Source organism: Diabrotica virgifera, chromosome 2 (genome assembly GCF_917563875.1).
Source record: "Diabrotica virgifera virgifera chromosome 2, PGI_DIABVI_V3a".
In the NCBI taxonomy this organism is placed as follows: domain Eukaryota; kingdom Metazoa; phylum Arthropoda; class Insecta; order Coleoptera; family Chrysomelidae; genus Diabrotica; species Diabrotica virgifera.
The window spans coordinates 282,756,379-282,775,443 of record NC_065444.1 but is presented as its reverse complement, the minus strand read 5'-3'; the positions used below and the strand labels follow the sequence as shown (position 1 = coordinate 282,775,443).

Genomic DNA, 19,065 nt, shown 5'->3' with positions numbered 1-19,065 from the left:
AAATTCCGTACATTATATTGCACAAAAGGATTTCCAAAAATAAATTAGAAATCCCGTATTTTAATCAATAGCAAGAAGTGATACGTGCTTTTTAATCAAAACACATTCGGTAACCCCCTTCTTTAACATGTGCAATTTGGAATGTGATACACATTTTTTACCTCTCTAGATAGATTTATGCGTAGAGGCGAATCATAGTGATTGGTCATATAATTTCACTACTACTTTTGTTTGATGTATTTACTGAATTGACCGGTACCGGTAGACCACCGTCATCTATTTCATCATTTAGTTTGACGCCCGCCCGCCGGTTCGTTCGGTCGAGTAGTGTTGTGAACCGTGAAAGTCGCCTTGGTAAAAAATCTGCACAGTTCAAAGCAAGCCGATAAAAATTGCGACCTTTTTCAAAATGTAAGTCAGGCTGTAATCACGCGTTTTCATTTATTACAAAAATTCTTTTCTAACATACTTATCATTAATTTAGTTTTAAAAGCGATGTTTTTATAATTAACTATAAATATTTTTAATTATTATTTTATTAGGTTATTACTATCTTGAATTATAATCATAAATATGCATTAGTAAAATTAAATGTATTGGATTAATGCCTGGTTGCACCAACAGATCTTAAGCTCCAGCTTAGCTAAGCTCTACTTATAGATAGGGCCTCCTTGAGTATCACTTACGTTGCACCATAATTTTAGATTCTTACCTTATTATTAATTGTATCTATTATTATATTATGGTATTCTTATTGTAATATATTATAATTATATTATATTAATTCTTATGATATTCTCGACTTAAGCCTAAGATCTGTTGGTGCAACCGGGCATTAGTAAACCGAAACTTTTAAAAACTAAGATTATTGTTATTGGTACGAGTTTGTATGCATGATTTAAAATTTTATTTGTACTATGTATTTAGAAACATTGAATCACGGTTTTTGCTCCGAATTTTAAAGAACCTCTTGGATTGATATGAAATTTGGCACACACATAGGTAACATGTCTAAGAAAAAAGTGATATTGTGCCTGTGCCGATGTGTGCTTCACCTCGTATAGGGGGAAAATATACGTTCAAAGTCTGGAAATGGATAAATTTACTAATTCTAAGCAATTTTTTATAGTATTTTTTCAATAAGTTAACTTTTCGAGATATTTGCGAGTAAATATGTTTATTTTTCAACAAAAAAATACGTTTTTAGTCGGTTTTTGCAAGACCCTCAATAAGTTAGTATTTTATCGAAAAAGACATTCTTGGCAAAAACATAGCTTCTAAAAAAGTGAAAAAAATGGTGTATATGTTACGGACAATGACGTAAATCCGGCCAATAACGTTATTGGCCGGCCAATATCGACAATGGCCGGTTGAATTGGTCATTGTCGACAATGGCCGGTTGAATTGGTCATTGTCGACAATGGCCGGATATTAACGTTACTGTCCATAGAAACTGGACATTGATGATAATTTTAAATTCTTGATAACGTTTCTATCATTGCCCGGCCAATGTCGACAATGCCCGTTGTTAATCGGTCAATGTTGCCTACTTTGACTAAAAGATAGGTTATGTGTAGGTTTACTATTGTTTACTTCATGTGTGTATATTGTGTATTGTTTTCGTGCTGAAATTACTAGTAAAATTGAATAAGTGTTATCATGGATATCAACGATGTGCGCACTCGTTTTAATAATTATATAAACTTAATAGTCAAGTCAAAACGTGATGACAATAAATCATTTTTTTAAACTGTGACGAATACAATAGCCGAATAAGTGAAATTAAAGAAGTGAAAAATATTTTGAGAACACCGGGTGCTAAAAAATCAACAAAGCGCTATAGGATGAAATTCAATGATCAAGCCAGCTCCCACCAGCCACTTGCCTCTTGGAAGTTTAAAGATTAATTTAAGCGAAAAACCATTGTTTATTTATGAAATCAACTTTTTTTCTGATCCATGACAGCAGTAAAATGTATTTTGAATTAAATAAATTACATACATTCTTATTTTTTTTGTTAAATAATTTAATTAAAAAAATTTTTTGGACACCCTTTATAATTAATTATGTAAGTAAGTGTTTATGTTACTGAATAGAGAATTGAATAACCTTTCAAATGAGGTAGCACACGACCCCTATTGTTATTTAAAAAAATCATTGATTACGTCATCACACCCAGATGGATGACGTCAGTAGTATGCCATATATGCCAAAATATCATAATTTAAAAATAAAAATCGACCTGTTTCGGGATTTTTACTTAAAGTCGCCGGTTTACGAAATTTACGAATTTATTCCTTTCATTTGCACCATACTGTGTATAAAAATATTATTATTTCCTTGTTTGTATTTATGAATATGTTACCATATTATGATAAATAAAGACGTTTTATTTGTTTTTAATAACTACTTATATTCCTGCAACTACTTTCAGAAACATCTTAGTATCTCATTTTAAACACTTATTGACTTACACCGATTGGCTTCTGAGGCATCGATTTATCAACATGGGCCATTTTCTTCTGGCCACTGTCGTTATTGACCTGTTATTGATGAAAAATATAATTTTACGTTAAACTTTTACAACATTGGCCAATATTTAAGGTTATTGTCGTTAATGGCCGGGCATTGTCGTTAATAGCCAAGGAAAATTGACATTCACGAAAATGCCCGGCCATTAACGTCAATGTCCAATTTACATCATTGACCGTAACATACCTATATATGAAGTATCTAGACCCAGTAGAAGCAAAGTTGTAGCTAGTGAAAAATAGGTTCATATCCATCAAATTTCAAAGCGAATATTTCATTGTGAAATAACCAAAAAACGATGCACTTTTTGGGAAAAACTCATTATAACTTTTTTAAAGTGTATAAAATAAACTTTATTTTTGTTTTGTTTTTTAAGTTTCTAGCGTCAAAAGTAAGTAAGTTACGCTCAAAATAAAGTTGGTCCCTCTTGTTTTTTGGCCAAAAAAAAAAAAAATCGGGAAATTCACGCCCTAACTAGCATCTTAAATCAAATTAATCGTTACCGCTTCACAAGTTACTTTACTTATGTATTATTTATATGATCTGTAAGTTTCATCGATTCAAAGTTCTTGTAATCGTTGGATTCACACTATGGTCATACTATTTTCGTTATTTAGGTCTCTTGGCCCCTATTGTTTGTCATTAAAAAGATCCAATTGTTTGCATTAAATTTCCATTTGTCATCTGCTCCAATCAGTATAGTGAAATGTGTACTTAATACTTGTGTCTGTATCCTAACGCAAATATCAGTAATGAACTATAGAAAATGTAAAAGATGAAAAGGTGATGAATGGATGAAAAAATAAAAATTTTATTTTATTTTTATAGAAAATGTATTCAGGGTATTAGTAAATAAGTATGACAAACTTTAAGGGATCATTCTACATGAAAAAATAATGAGAGTTTGCTCTATAAATATATGTCCGCAAATGCTTCGTTTGCGAGATACGGGGTGTTGAAATTTTTATTTCAAACTGCCAATTTATTTATTGCTTTAAGACCGGTTGAGCTAGGAAAATGAAATTTGGTGGGCTTTAAGATGTAGTTATTGAGCATTTTTTGACATACAATTAAGAATTTTATATTCATCATTGGCGCGAGTACAAGTAATGGTTTGTTTTTTTTAAGAAAAAAACAGTACACCACTAAGATATGTCAAATTAAAAATCATTTTTGAATTCCTCTTAAATCCCACAAAATTATATTTTCCTAGCTCAACTGGTCTTAAAGCAATAAACAAATTGGCAGTTTGAAATAAAAATTTCAACACCCGTATCTTGGAAACGAAGCATTAGCGAACATATGTTTAGAGAGCAACCTCTCATTATTTTTTTTATGTAGAATTATTCCTTAAAGTTTGTCATACTTATTTACTAATACTCTGTATAATGATTAAAATAGAAAGGGAAACATTACAGCATAAAAAAAAGAATCTCATAAAATATATCTGATGAATATTTGATATGAAACGAAAATTAAATTAGAAATATGTAATAAATTGGTATACTTTTACTATTTTGTAGTAAAATAAACCTATATAGGTCGTATATTCAGTGACGGATCCAGAAATTTTTAGGGGGGTGTCATGGATCTTTGTCGGTTTTTCTTTTTTTAGGATTATTGAATTGATATTTATTTTCTTGGGAGGAGGGGGTGAGGGTGGGGTCATGACCCCCCGTGATACCCCCTTGGATCCGCCAATGCGTATATTATGGCCGTCATCATATTTACAATTTCCTGAAATCTTTCTCTGTCGGCTCATGCGCGAAATAATTCTTGTACTATGGAACCCCATCATTGTGTAATATTACACAGCCATGGCAGTTTCTTTCGACCAATCCATCTCTTTCCCCCAGTTTTCCTTGCATTATAAGGCGAAGTAGTTGGTATTTATGTCTTTTAATTACATATGGCCGACGTATTATGTTCTTCTCCTCCTTATGATGTTTATGAGCAGTCTTTCTGAATTCATCTTTTGAAGAAAATCACCATTGGAAGCATCACGATATTTTTGGATCCGTCGATAGCACCACCATTCGAATACTTCTAATTTGTTAAGCATTATAGTTTTTAATGTCCATGTTTTACAATCATATAATAGATTAGACCACACATATCATTTCAGGACTTTCTTGCGAATATACATCGACATGTTTCTCTTACATAAAACTGGTTTATAGTTCATAAAACTAGAAAGAGATACGAAAGACCTTTCTATTTGTTTTAAAGGTTTTCATTCTTCTCCTCCGGTAGCCGTGGCTTCCTACGTGGATGTTACCCTAGGTCCTTGAGATACTCTAACATTATTGTCACAAACTAATTGCATTGCTCCTGTAGTGATCCTTTCGTCTGATGTACGTTTCATCGTACTGATGACGACCAAATAGTCAGAAATCCGTATTGACGGTTGCCTTCCATCTACATACGATTTTGTTTTTTGTCTTTGTCCCTTTGTTGCGAGATATGCCATAATAATTATAAGAATATGAAATAATAAATATACGAAAATATAATTATGTTGACGTGGTATTGAAAAACTGTTTACCAATTGATAGCAATAGAAAAAAATAAAATTATTAACGTATTTTTTCCGAACTATGGAAACTAACTAGGAAATTATATTGATAGACTGTCATTATACCTAATTGAAAAGCAGTTTACTAATCGGTAGTGATAAGGATAAAAACGTCGTTGTCGAATTTTCCCGAAGGTTTTAGACAGCTGTATTCATAAACTTTAGACGACTTTAGAAATCGTGGATGCTAAGGAAAGAATATTAGTCATTTTTGAAAAATTCTCGGCAAATTTCATTTGCGAAATTTTATGCCACAAACCAGAAACTAAACAGCGAAAATGGAGAGATTTTTTTTGGAAAAATGGGGAAAATCATAATACGCTCAAGCCGACGCGCGACGTGGGCAAAAGGTATTGCCGGTGTCGGGATGTGGGTATTATAGTCTCTAAGTATATCTCTTGGATTTCCGTTGATTCAACATATCTACAATTTGTTTTACTTCTTCTTCTTCTTTCTAGCATGATCGATCATGCTATTATCAAGTCTTCCCCGAACGATGAGCATTCTCGCCATCGATTTGGTGGTCTACCCTAGAGGTCACCAATTAGCGGACCGCGGTCCGCATCCGGACCGTGGGCTAGTTTTGTGCGGACCGACATTAAATTCAGAATAAAAGGTGTAGCAATTTTGAAAATGTTTGGCCATGAAATTGCGTACTATGTTTGGCTCAACTTATGTGTGCGAAGCCGCTTTACCAAGAATGAACTTTCTTAAAAATCAGTACAGATCTTAGCTAACAGATGAATATCTCAACTCCCTAATGAGAATCAGTTACACTAAACTCACTTCAAACAGTGGCCAAAAAACAATTGGATATTATTAGTTTTCCTTTCCATATATGTTGTGAGGCCGCTCCTGAATGAAAAATTTTCTGATTCGGTTTCTTTTTTTTTAAATGCCCTCTTTAAACAAATCAGAAGGGTCCCAAAGAAAGAACAATTTTTTTAAACAAATTCAAAGTTATCTTTTTGGACCGAAAAATGTATTTCTAGTTTTTTAGGTACTTTTAAACAAAAAGGGTCTCTTGTCATTTTTCTCAAAAGTTTTCGAATTCTAAGCAATTTAAAATCTGAAAAATGCGAAAATACGCATTTTCTAGGCTTGAAAACTCATTATGTAAATTATTAGATTTCAGGTTGCCACGTACCTAAATTGAAGTTTATACATTTAATATCAAGATTCTAATGCTTAGTCGGGGCTTATTTCAATATAGACCGTTGTTTTTTAATTGTTAATTATGCCCCTCCATTCGACTTTAAAGCCGCCGCGCGTCGCACTTTGTGGTGCGTCTCTGTCGCACTTTACCGTGCGTCTCTGTCGCACTTTATCGTGCGTCTCTGTCGCTTTTATACATATTATACGTACTTATGCGAAAAATTCCCAACAAATACTTGACATTTATTAAAATTTTATAATTTATTATTAACATAGTTTTTTTAATCATTTATTTATTAATTTAATTATTTTCAATGTGCTAATTAAATAAGCCAATAAAAACACCCGTCAAAATTGAAATAAGCCCCGATTACTCATCAGAATCTTGAAATTGAATGTTTAAACTTCATTTTAGGCACTTGACAACCGCAAAAGTAATAATTTACACATGAGTGTTCAAACTTCAAAAATGCTAATTTTCGCATTTTTCAGATTTTAAATCGGTTAAAACTCGAAATCTATCATCATCATCAATCTCTTTGCCTTATCCCTATGCGGGGTCGGCTTCCCTAATTGCATTTCTGCACACAATTCTATCTTGGGTCATATCAATGTTAATCCCCTTTACCAACATGTCCTGCCTTATCGTCTCCCCCCAGGTCTTCTTTGGTCTTCCTCTCCTACTCCTTCCATGAATCTGCACTTCAGCTTTTCTTCGTATTGGGTGATTAACGTCTCGACGTTGAACATGACCAAACCATCTTAACCTATGCTCTCTCATTTTGGCATAAATTGGTGCCACACCTAGACTTCCCCTAATATACTCATTTCTAATTTTATCCTTCTTTGTCACTCTACTCATCCGTCTAAGCATTCTCATTTCCACCACATTCATTCGTTGTTCCTCTTTCTTTTTCACTGCCCAACATTCAGTTCCGTGCATCATAGCCGGTCTTATGGCTGTTTTATAGAATTTTCCCTTCAGCTTCATTGGAATTTTTCTGTCACACAACACACCACTCGCTTCTTTCCACTTCATCCATCCAGCCCTAATTCTACTGCATGCATCTCCATCTATTTCTCCATTACTCTGTAATACCGATCCTAGGTACTTAAAACTATTGCATTTTATTTGTAGTAACTCCATCTTTAAATGAACATTCCAAATACTCTGTTTTTGTCCTACTAAGTTTTAAACCTTTTTCCTCCAGAGCTTATCTCCACTGTTCCAGTTTTTGTTCTAAGTCTCTTTCACTGTTTCCTATTAACACTACATCATCAGCATACATTAGGCACTACTACATTACGCAAAACTAATGAGAATAAATAAGGACTAAGCACAAAGCCTTGGTGCAATCCTACTTTCACCTGAAATTTATCAGTCTCTCCCACACCTGTTCTAACACTAGTCGTTACTCCCTCATACATATCTCTCACAATCTTTACATATTCGCCAGGGACTCCTTTCTTATTGAGTGCCCACCACAGAATCTCTCGAGGAACTCTATCATATGCTTTCCCAAGATCAATAAATACCATATGAGCGTTGGTCTCTTTATTCCTGTATTTTCCATCAGTTGCCTTACAATGAAAATTGCATCTGTTGTTGATCTGCCCTGCATAAAGCCAAATTGATTATCGGATATTTCGGTTTCTTCACGTATCAGTCTATCAATTACTCCCTCCTATATTTTCATGGTGTGGCTAAGTAGTTTTATAGCCCTGTAGTTTGTGCATTGTTGTATATCTCCCTTGTTTTTGTAGACAGGTACTAAATATACTGCTTCTCCATTCGTCTGGCATTTGTCCGACTTCCATAATTCTATTAAATAGACCTGCTAGCCACCTTGTTCCTGTCTCTCCCAATGCTCTCCATACTTCTCCAGGAATACCATCTGGTCCGACTGCTTTTCCTTTCTTTATTTTTTGAAGCGCTTGAGCCACTTCCTCGTTTGTTATTCTGGTAACCATTGCTGTTACTGTCTCCGTTAACTCCACAGGCTGTCTGTCAAATTCTTCATTTATCTAAATCTATCAATTTTTGAGAAAAATGAAAAGATCTTTTTTATTTAGGATGACCCAAAAATGCGAATACATATTTTTGTGGGCAAAAAAGGTGATGTTTTGGTTTTGTTACAAAAAATTGTTAAATAATTTCGGCCCAAAAATTTTGCTAGGCACCCTTCTGATTTGTTTGTAGGGGATAATTTTTAACAAGAATCCGCAAAGAAATCGAATTAGAACAAACAATAGTGATGTTGATTATAGTTACTTTCGAGTATTCGTTACAAATCGTTACTTTTGTATAAAGTAATCATTTACAGTATTCGTTACTTTGATTACTATGATTACTTTTGTTACTTTTGTAGGTATTTGAGTACCGGTAATCATATCGAGAATCGTATTTCTCAGTAGGTTGGTATTTTGTATAAAGTAATTATTTACAGTATTCGTTACTTTTATTACTTTTGTTACTTTTGTATTTGAGTACCGGTAATCATATTTATCGTGAATCGTATTTCTCAGTTGGTAGGTATTTGTATAAAGTAATCATTTACAGCAGCGTTTCCAATCGTTTTCGAAACGAACCCTCAGGGAATCTAATTGGTGACCCCTGGTCTACTCTAAGTGGTATTTTACCTAATGGCCTATTCGTTTTGCGCTTTTAACGAGGCTCCTGTCCTCCATTCTCCTTTGTTCCAATATCTTCGTCTCTGTCTGACCCACCTTTCTATGTCCTGTATTCCACAGTTTTGTCTGATGTCTCATTTCAACTGTTCTCATCATTTGTAACGTTCTGTTTTTGTCTAGTCTTGTTTCTGTCGTTATATGGCCAGATGTTATAATAGGTCCTATTGTTGTTTTACATATTTTGACTTTGCTTTCAGTATTTAGATATTTGTTCTTCCATACGATTTCTTTCAGGCATCCCGAAATTCTAGCTGCTTTCATTGTTTGTTCTCTGGCCTCTTTTGAGAGATTTCCATAGCTTGTTATTTCCGCACCAAGATATTTAAAGTGATTCACCTGTTCCACAGTTTTGGTGTCAATTTCTTATCGGTTCTTTGGAAATTACTAGGCACTATTATTTTGTTCATTATTAATTTAAATATGAAAGGGCTTAGTGAATCGCTTTGCGGATTCCTGTGTTTATAACTATGTCTTCTATTGTCAAATGTCCTACTTTTAGTTTTGTTTTACATTGTTTGTGATAATATGTTTAGAATGCAACTAAAATAGATCACACACACGCACCGGGGCTAAATATTTTTATATATTTTTTTAAATGAGAATTTATCAATTCTCGCGGTATAAATAAGATCAATTGCTTTAAATTGGTAGGCATTTTAAATTTATTATTTTATCAGCGGCCAACTTTTTATTAAATCAGTACCCGTATTACACAATGAACTACGTGAAAATTGACTGCCTATAACATTAGCATATTTTTTATTTAACCCTTAGCCGGGCAACACATTTTACTTACGTAACCGGACAACTCGAGTCCGTTGGGCCCACCACTGTTCTTGAATGTACTATTTATATTTACCCATATGTTTCTAATATTCTTTTTTGATTTTTTATTAAAGTTAAATTTAAATTCATAAACATAAAATCCTTTATAAAAGGTATATTTGTTAAAATCCCTATACAGGGCTACATCAAAGACAGAACTAGTTTTCGATCGGTTGACCGAAATTAAAATCGAAATTTAAATTGTCTAGAAAAAAAGGTGCTACTAGTATGCGGTCTACCTCGAGGGTGCGATCTACCTGAAGGATTTGCACAAAATAATGAAATGCAAGAAAACTTTTGTAGAAAAAATATTTATTCACAAGTAATAAACATTTGGAGCCAAATAAAGACTTAATCAATAAATAAATAAAAACTTTTGTAAATCTGCCCGGCCATTTTATTTGAAAAGAGAGGTTGATGTTTACGCATACCCTGGGAAAAGATTACGGTGTTGTTGCCTTTCATTATTGTGTGTTTACATTGTTTGTCACACGTTTAGACTTTATTATTGGATTTCCGGAATCATAAAAGTCGTTTAGATAATCCATAAAAGCATTACCTGACTGTCAGATTAACTTCTGTAACAAAGATTTAGACTTTAGGTATAAATACAAATAGGGTCCGACGGGTCCGTGTTGCCCCTTTACGTAACAAAATTCTTACGACGCAATAATTTCAGAACTGATAATGAATATTTTGAATAGCTCCTGACTATGTTGACGGAAACATACTTCTTAACAAATTCAGTGATGCATAAAATTCAATAAAGTTTTTTTTTTATCAGTTTATGATAAAAGAATTGGAGTCTCGGGCCCTTTGGACCCACCTTGTCCGGATAAGGGTTACGTATTGCTCCAGACTATATGCTCTCCCCCGCTAGGTAAATTATTACAATTCGTGTTTATTTGTACAAAACTTACTAAAAATAGGTCCTTATAACAAATCAATAGGGTGCCAGGCGATATCGCGGTCGGAAAATTGTTTAAACAATAATTTGTTTTAAACAAATTCAAAATATCTATTTTTCGCTTCGGGCAAATTTTTTTAGATTCTTTGGGTCATTATGAGTAAAAAAGGTCTCTTGCGATTTTTCTCTAAAATTTATTTTTGTCGAGTTATACGAGATTTAAAATGTGAAAAACGCGAAAATAGTCATTTCCAAGGCTAATTACTCGGTTAAAAATTATTATTATGAAAGTCAGAAAGTAGCCAAATCAAAGTTTAAAGCCCCCGCTACAAGATCCTGATGAAATTTTTTTCATTATTTTATTAGGTTTACTGTTATTTTTAATTACTAACAATAAGCGCTAAGCGCGTATTAGCCGGCTGTCAAAGGTAAGTGCGAAAGAGATAAACCATTCCGGTGCATCAATTAAAAGCAATTAGGATGTGCTGCGTTTCAAAATATAAAATTAAAATTAAAATTTCAAAAATTTAAAAACTTATTGTAATTTTCGATAGTTGTTATATCGAAACATAATTTGAAAATGTGTAAAATGTGGCGGCGCAGTCATTTTAAAACAATTACGAAATTGAGACATCATCCACATAATTTCGCTAATTATTATTCAATGGAATTTACCTTGTAATTAATAATTTTTCTTGTTTATTTAGTTCATAATTATTTCTGGGGTAAAACCATATTTTCAATGTCATAAGGCGAGAGATAAGACGCAGAAATTATAATAATTTTTCTTCACCCGTAGATTTGTAGTATGTATAATTCTACTTTTTAATGAACAGCTGAACCGAAGGATGTGTCATATACAGGTCGTCAGTAAATAACTGCAAAAAACGTTAGGGGTGATGCTGCATAAAAAAATAATGACAGTTTGCAATACTGTCAAACCAGCTTATAAAAATTTGAGGTCCCGAAACGTTTCTACTAGCGACCAATGATCGGTTATTAGAATATCCTGGTTATAGGAATACTTTTGATTGACACGAAGTCTATTCCAATAAGCGGGTTCGACTGTATAAATAATGTATGTCCGCAAATTCTTCGTTTTCAAGATACGAACTTTTTATTACATATTGACGATTTATTTATTTCTCTGATGCCCTTGGTACATACATAACTACTTCGGTAGCCAGTCAATATTATACATATTTTTATTTTATTAATTTACATAAATACACTAAAAAAATAATCGCAATTGATACTAAAAAGCAAAATATCTTCATTTACAAACATAAGCACAATGTTTTCCGTTTAGCTTCAAGATAATTCCTGTTATGTATCGCTGCCTCAATGGCCATTTGGAATGTGTCATCTATGAAGATCATAGTCTTCGACGAATTTTCAATAAATCCGTACGCTTTAACGTCTCTAGCCAATTTTTCACCTTGTTCAGTTGTGACATTTGAAGGTACTAGATCCCTTCCTTCATCCCATTTTGTTCCTACAAAAATTATTTTGGACTTTCGAGAGAATTTTTTGATCTCAGGAACCCATTTTTCGATAATTCTTTCGTAGGAAGTCTTATCCTTTACGCTACATGTCAAAATAACGTAGTCGATATATTTATAAACCAACCGTCTAAGTCTAAGTGGATCGTACCTACTCTTCTTGGCCCGCAGTATCAAATATTTCCACCTCATATTCGACTCCTCGTATTGAAATACATCTAAAACATATTATGGTACATATCCGTCAATAAATTTTTTATCTTTATACGCTATCAACATACAGGTCTTCCCAATATGAACGTCACCCACCAATGCGACTCTTATTATATTTTTAGAATCCATGTTTCACTTATTACACTTATTATTATATTCACAATAAATAATAACAATGATTATACTACCTACATATATTTTGTAAAATTTAATTTAGTTAGAGGATGCTACAATGCAGTACTATTTTGTAGAGAAAATCTACTTTCCTTATCATTTATCTATTATTAAGGAGATTAGATACATACAAAATAATATTTTTTAAATAACTTATCCTTAAGGGGAACGGAGCAGAATGCAAAATTTTGACGCATGTCAAAATTTTCAATGTGTTTTAAATGTATTAATTTTTTTGAATCCTGAGAAACCTAATCAATATTTTTGAAAAATTTAAACGCAGAATGAAAGATTACATTATTACCGAGGGCTAAAAGTCCCTAAAAACTAATGTTTATTATAATAAGTTAGAGGGGTGAAAATAAAAGAGAAAATTAAGTGTGATTTTTAATTGCAAATATTTCATTCAAAAGAAACTTTTTATTTATTCCAAGGGACTTTCGGCCCTCGGTAATAAAGTAGTCTTTCATTCTGCGTGTAAATTTTTCAAAAATACTTATTAGTTTTCTCAGGATTTGAAAAAAATGAATACATTTAAAACACATTGAAAAATTTTGACATGCGTCAAACATTGCATTTTGATCCGTTCTCCTTAATCAGCAAAAGTGATCATTTAAAATTAAAATTACTTAATTTGGAATTTAAGATTAATGTGCGATTACAAGTTTAGGGTTTTAATTGAAAGGATACCGCACACATTTTATGGAACAGATAATGTCACTCAAATGAAATAAAACTTACATGAACAGATTGGTCTGGAAATTACACTTATTTCATATCATCGCGCTAACTCTGAATTTTAATTCATGACGGCGTAAATTGTAATTATAGTTTAGCGAAATCACATTTTTGAAGGCCATAAAACTGTCATTAATAAATACTATTAGTCTATTGGCTATTCAAAAGAGCTTACCCAGCGTGAGCTAAGCGAATTAGAAGAACTAACTGTATGTACGCCTGGCCAAATTATACCTACTTTATTATATATAAGCCTCTGCCTTAAAGATTTATGAAGCGGCGATTCCGAAAATCTTTTTTCTCTTTGTCGCACATTCAATCGCATTGTTTTCCACCATCCATGATAATTTCAGAATATGTCGGTAATACCACACTTCGAATGCTTCCAGGTTTTTAATGTTAAATTATTTCGGTGTCCAGGCCTCAACCCCATATAAAGGGTGGAGAAAATATAATATATCTAAGAATTCTTATCCGGAGCGTTATATTAATATTGCTTCTTCCTCTTCTTCTTCTTCTTATACTTGTTGTAGATCTGTCGATATGTTAATTTCGACGTTGAAGTATTTCTTGAGAGGTAGACTGCCAGCTATCTCTCCATCTTTTTGGTGGTCTCCCCGGTGGACGCTTGCCAGCTGGTTTTTTACATGACGGAACCATTCTCTTCGTCTTAATGTTGTCTTCATTAATATTGCGATTACAGAAAAGTGGTCTCATTCTGTTAAAAAATGACCGTGAAAATTCAATGCGCCATGTTATTTCTTCTGTCTGATCATTTTTTCAATTAATTGCAATTTTATTTAAAAATATTACTTCCGGCATTATTGTGAAAAGCCAACAGTAAAAGCCAAAATTATAAAATATATAAAACCCTACCTAATGACATATAATTCAGAATGAGACATAATAAGTTAATAAGATCTAACTAACACAAAAGCAGAACACAAATATAATGTTTCTATTTATTATACGTAGGTAAACCTATTCCTGTGAATATATTATAATATTACTTGATCAAAACAAACACTGTTCTCAAAATGTACATATTGTACATATTGTACACTATTTTTTCCTTCTGGAAGCCTTCCGTGCATGCACCCCGGTCGCATTGCAGCCTTTTGGCTTATTGTACTTTCTTCTGTTTGATCTTATGACAGCCAATCAAATATTGTAGTGCCCTTCACTAGCCTGTAAAGGTCCATTGGGTTAGTACCATATGCATTCGGATTTCGTCTGCAATCTCCATATTTTATAATATTTCTTGTCTCTTGCGGTCCAGAGCCTTGCACTCGCACAATATATTTCCGACTGTCTCGGCCTCTCTATTGCATAGTCTGCAACTGACATCTCCATTGTATAGTCCTATCGTATGTAGGTGTCCTTTTACTGGAAAATGTCCAGTTAGGAAACCTGTAGTGATTTTGAGCTGATTTCTGTTTTGATTTTGTGCAGCTCTTTTAGCGCATGTCTGAGGTATAAATCTCTTCGCATGTTTTATGTGGGAATTTTCCCCCAGTATTCTTTGTGTTGTCTTCGTATCCAGTCTCTCACTCTCTGATTGTGCTTTTGGACACTCCCAGTGCCGGTTCTGTACCGAAGTATCTTGTTGCTGATGCTCGTCTTCGTCTAGCAAGTTCATCAGCTTTTTCATTGCCAACGATCCCTTGATGTCCAGGCACCCAAATGGGTTTATCTCGTTATATTCCGCCAGGGTGTCAAGTTCTTCGCGGCATTCCCATACAAGCCTTGAGGTTATCCTTTAAAGCAATCAGCAATTTCAAAAGTCCTTTATAATATAAAATTTCAAAAACATAATATGCGTTTAAAATAAAATTTTCGAATTTCTTTCCGCTATATTGGAACCGCCATTTTGTTGTTAAAAAAAAATGTCGGATTCGTAATCAGCGATGCCAAAAACACCTAAGAACGAAAGTAATTCCGAAGTGTATGAACAGTATACGCTTTTAAAGGTCCATGACCACGTTTTTGGCATTTGGAACCACAGTGTAACAGTGGGTTGTTTTGAAATTTCTTTCAATTAGAACTCTTGCAGAATCTAGAAGGTTGTTTCTTGAACGAAGCCTACTTACGTCTCTGTCGGTAAAAAATTGTCTACGTCTATAGTTCTCGGTGTATAGTTATGAACATAGAGTATTTATAACATTAAATTTGCTTCATTGTAAAACGGGCTCTACATTCTCGGCGAAGTTACTTCGCCAAAGTTGACCGAAGTCCGAAATACCCTCTCTACACACTCGTTCGAAGTGCGACACCGACAAAGAGCGGTGCGATACCGACAAAGATCCCTTTGACCAGACCGACAGATTTCGGAAGTAGAGCGAAGTCAAGCAAGGTTAGACAAGGTGGCATTCTACACTCTCGTACTTGTTGAACTTCGATCGACTTCGGCGAGAGTGTAGACGGCGTTTTAAACTTCTAACCTCGTATTTTCATAATACGTTCTTAAATATCACATAATATAAACTTTGTGATGCTTAAAATGTTTTCAATATGCAGCACGTGTTTAAAAAGCATTTAAACTAAATGAGGCCCAGTTATGCAAACTAATAATTTGGTAAAATTTTTGGAAGATTTTATTAAGGGGCAACATCAGCGCTTCCTCAAAACGGAAGATTGCAGCTTTAATTTTGAATATTTTGTTGAGATATTTGGAACACAACATATTCGTAATATGGTAGGTAAATATTGGCGGTACAGAGCCCAATTTGAGAAATATGTTAGTTTGTGGAAATTACTCTATGATTAAATAAAATATTACAAAAACGAGCCTGTACCGCCATTAAGAAGAACAAAAAATACACTTTCTTCAAATAAACTTTTTTATCCCATGCCTAGATTTTGTGTCACATTGGAACTGCCAAAATTGTTTATCTATAACAAGAAATCGAAAATAACCAATAACTGATTAAGCAACATAGAGAAATAGTCACTGTCACTTTGACAAACCGCAGGTTGTCACCGTCGGTTTTTTAAGTGTAATACATAGCACGATTCTCTTATCTATGCTGTTATTTATATCGATATCTGTTCAGTGAAGTAGTGTATTATTTTCGAAGATATTGGAATTCGTTAGTGTTGATCCATAGGGAAGTAGTGTTTGTTTATAATTATTAATTATATTTTTGTGTAATAGAACTAAGTTGTCGGACTATTTGAAAAATAGATTATTATTAATTATTGTGAGTTTTGTAGGTAAATACCTATATTTTACGTAAAAATATTTCGAATTCTAATGAGAATTGTATAAAGTTTTAGGAGGATTTTTTAATCTAGAAATATCATCAATAGTTTAAAATTTCAATTTTAAATTTAATTAAAAAAATCAAAGTACACGCTTTTAACAGTAAACAGTAGCGCGTCCTCAATATTTTTGTTGTTTTTCGAAAGTTCTGCGAACTTTCAACAGTGAGGCAACAGTGCGTCGGTAATTCGACACTGACAGTGACATTATACTATCAAAAACAATAACTTTTATACTCATAGGCGCGCTAAATGTTGCCGAGTCAGTCACATTCGATTTATTGTTATATAAAATCGATTTTTAGTAGATCCAATGTGACACAAAATCTAGGCATGGAACAAACAAGTTTAATTGAAGAAAGTGTATTTTTTGTTCTTCTTAATGGCGGTAGAGGCTCGTTTTTTTAATATTGTATTTAATTACAGAGTAATTTTCACATATTAATATATTTTTCAAATTGGGCTCTGTACCGCCATTCTTTATTATATTACGAATATGTGTGCCAAGTATCTCGACAAAATATTCAAAATTACAGCCGCAATCTTGGACCGCGTTTGTTGCTACCTGTTGATCGCTACTGTATGCTCTTAATACAATTTTCACCTGTTTTGGTTTATCTGTATAAATATATTTTTTAACCTATAATAAAATTGGGCCTTTATCTTAGTTAGTGTCAAATATATGTCAAATACTGCCGACGCACTGTTGCCAAAGTTTCGCAGAACTTTCGAAAAAATTATCGAAGTACTTACCTAATATTGATGACGCCCTGATGTGGCCTCTTAATAGCAACATAACAGTTGCTTAATATTTGTGATAAGGTCAATGGCTTAGTCAAAGTACTTTGCATTGCAAATTTAAATTAGCATATTTTTTTGTAATTTATTTACAATAAATATATTTATTATTAGACCAGAGAAATTTGCAAAAAGAAAGTCCCTTTCGACAGTCTTTGTTACAGGTATCTCAAAACTGTTTTTGATAAAGTTGGCGATACAAATAATTAAATACCTAAACAAAATATGTAAAAGATTAAACGTCTTATTTACTTATAATTATAAACAATGTAAAATCGCTATTCGCTACTCCCTAGGAAGATAAAGTACCGCTTTGCTCCCTACAGCGAGGCCAGAAAATGTATACTTTTAAATAGAGGTATGTAGGTGGAAATAGCTATTTGTATAACAAGGGAGCAAAGTGCTACTTTTCCTTCCGAGAATGAAGTTTACTGCCCGACGCGTAGCGGAGGGCAGTAATCATTCAAGGGAGGAAAAGACACTTTACTCCCATGTTATACATAAGGTTTTTCCACCTTCCTCAAATAACAAGTCATTTTTTCATTTTTACTTAATTTATTTAGGTAACTAACCAACAAAATTTATTAGAACTAAAACTAACAAGTACGTACAATATAACTGTCAACTGTCAAATATAAGTCAAATTAATAATGTAAACATTGTTAAATCAAAATAACAATTTACTGTTTTTTACCATTCTGAAAAATACAGAGTGTTTTATAAATAAACGTTAAAATGTATATAAACTTACGTAATAGAAAATAGATATTGTACAGGGCGTCAATAAGTTACATTTCATGAATGAACTACCATGACGTCACTTTTACTTTTCCTCCCTAGGGAGGAAAAATATTTTCTTCCCTAGGGAGGAAAAGTACAACTTTGCTCCCTACAGTCAGGTCCGGAAAAGTATTCTTTCGGTAGAGGTAGGTGGAAAAATATTTTATCGCTAACCTTCACTAAAGTAATTCATTATTGTACTCATTTGACGCCATTTGCGGCAGTAAAGTAACACTTTACTGTACTGAAAGAAGAATTTTACTTTACCTGCCGCAATTAATCAAATTAATTGAGATTGAATGTAAGCGGTCGATGGTAGTACAGTAGAACCCTGATTATCCGTGTGCGAATTATCCGGGCCATAAATTTCTATTAGTCAAATTGCATTTTTGAGGTTTTATTAATGTAGCGTCACCGTAAATCACTCGACTTAAACCCTATAGAGAAGGAGACTCATAATGAAAGATTTATTTTTTCTGTTATTTTTTTATGGTAGGTACATATGCATGTATATACGTACATAATATGTATTATATTATATGATAAATAAGTGTTTGGATTATCCGTGCATTTCAATAATTATCCGTGCCAGCGTCCGGTCCCAAGGAGCACGGATAATCGGGGTTCTACTGTAATCGATTTTATTTATTTGAGTGAACTTAAAATTTATTTACTTTAATTATTAAAAATAATGTACAACATTTACGTTATTGTTAATTAAATTTATGTCAGAAAGTGAAATTCCGTAGTATTTTGCAATTATTATATTCATAAAACATAAATCAAAACTTTACAGACTTGGTAATTAGGTAACTTATTCAATATTGATTACTTGAACAACTATCATGAAATCGGCCATCATGCAAAAGCATTCTGTCATCTTCATTACTGTCATGCGAAATTTTTATTTCGTC

General features: G+C 33.1%; 1 protein-coding gene across 1 annotated transcript in view; it reads left to right on the top strand.

The window, feature by feature from the left end:
• Positions 1-242: 242 nt before the first annotated feature.
• LOC126879927 (glutathione hydrolase 1 proenzyme-like) overlaps positions 243-19,065 on the top strand; it is a 64,513-nt gene continuing 45,690 nt past the window's right edge. The window contains exon 1 of the mRNA XM_050643278.1: positions 243-411. Coding sequence (XP_050499235.1) covers positions 410-411 — 2 coding nt within the window. The 5' untranslated portion in view covers positions 243-409. The remainder of the gene's footprint in view (positions 412-19,065) is intronic.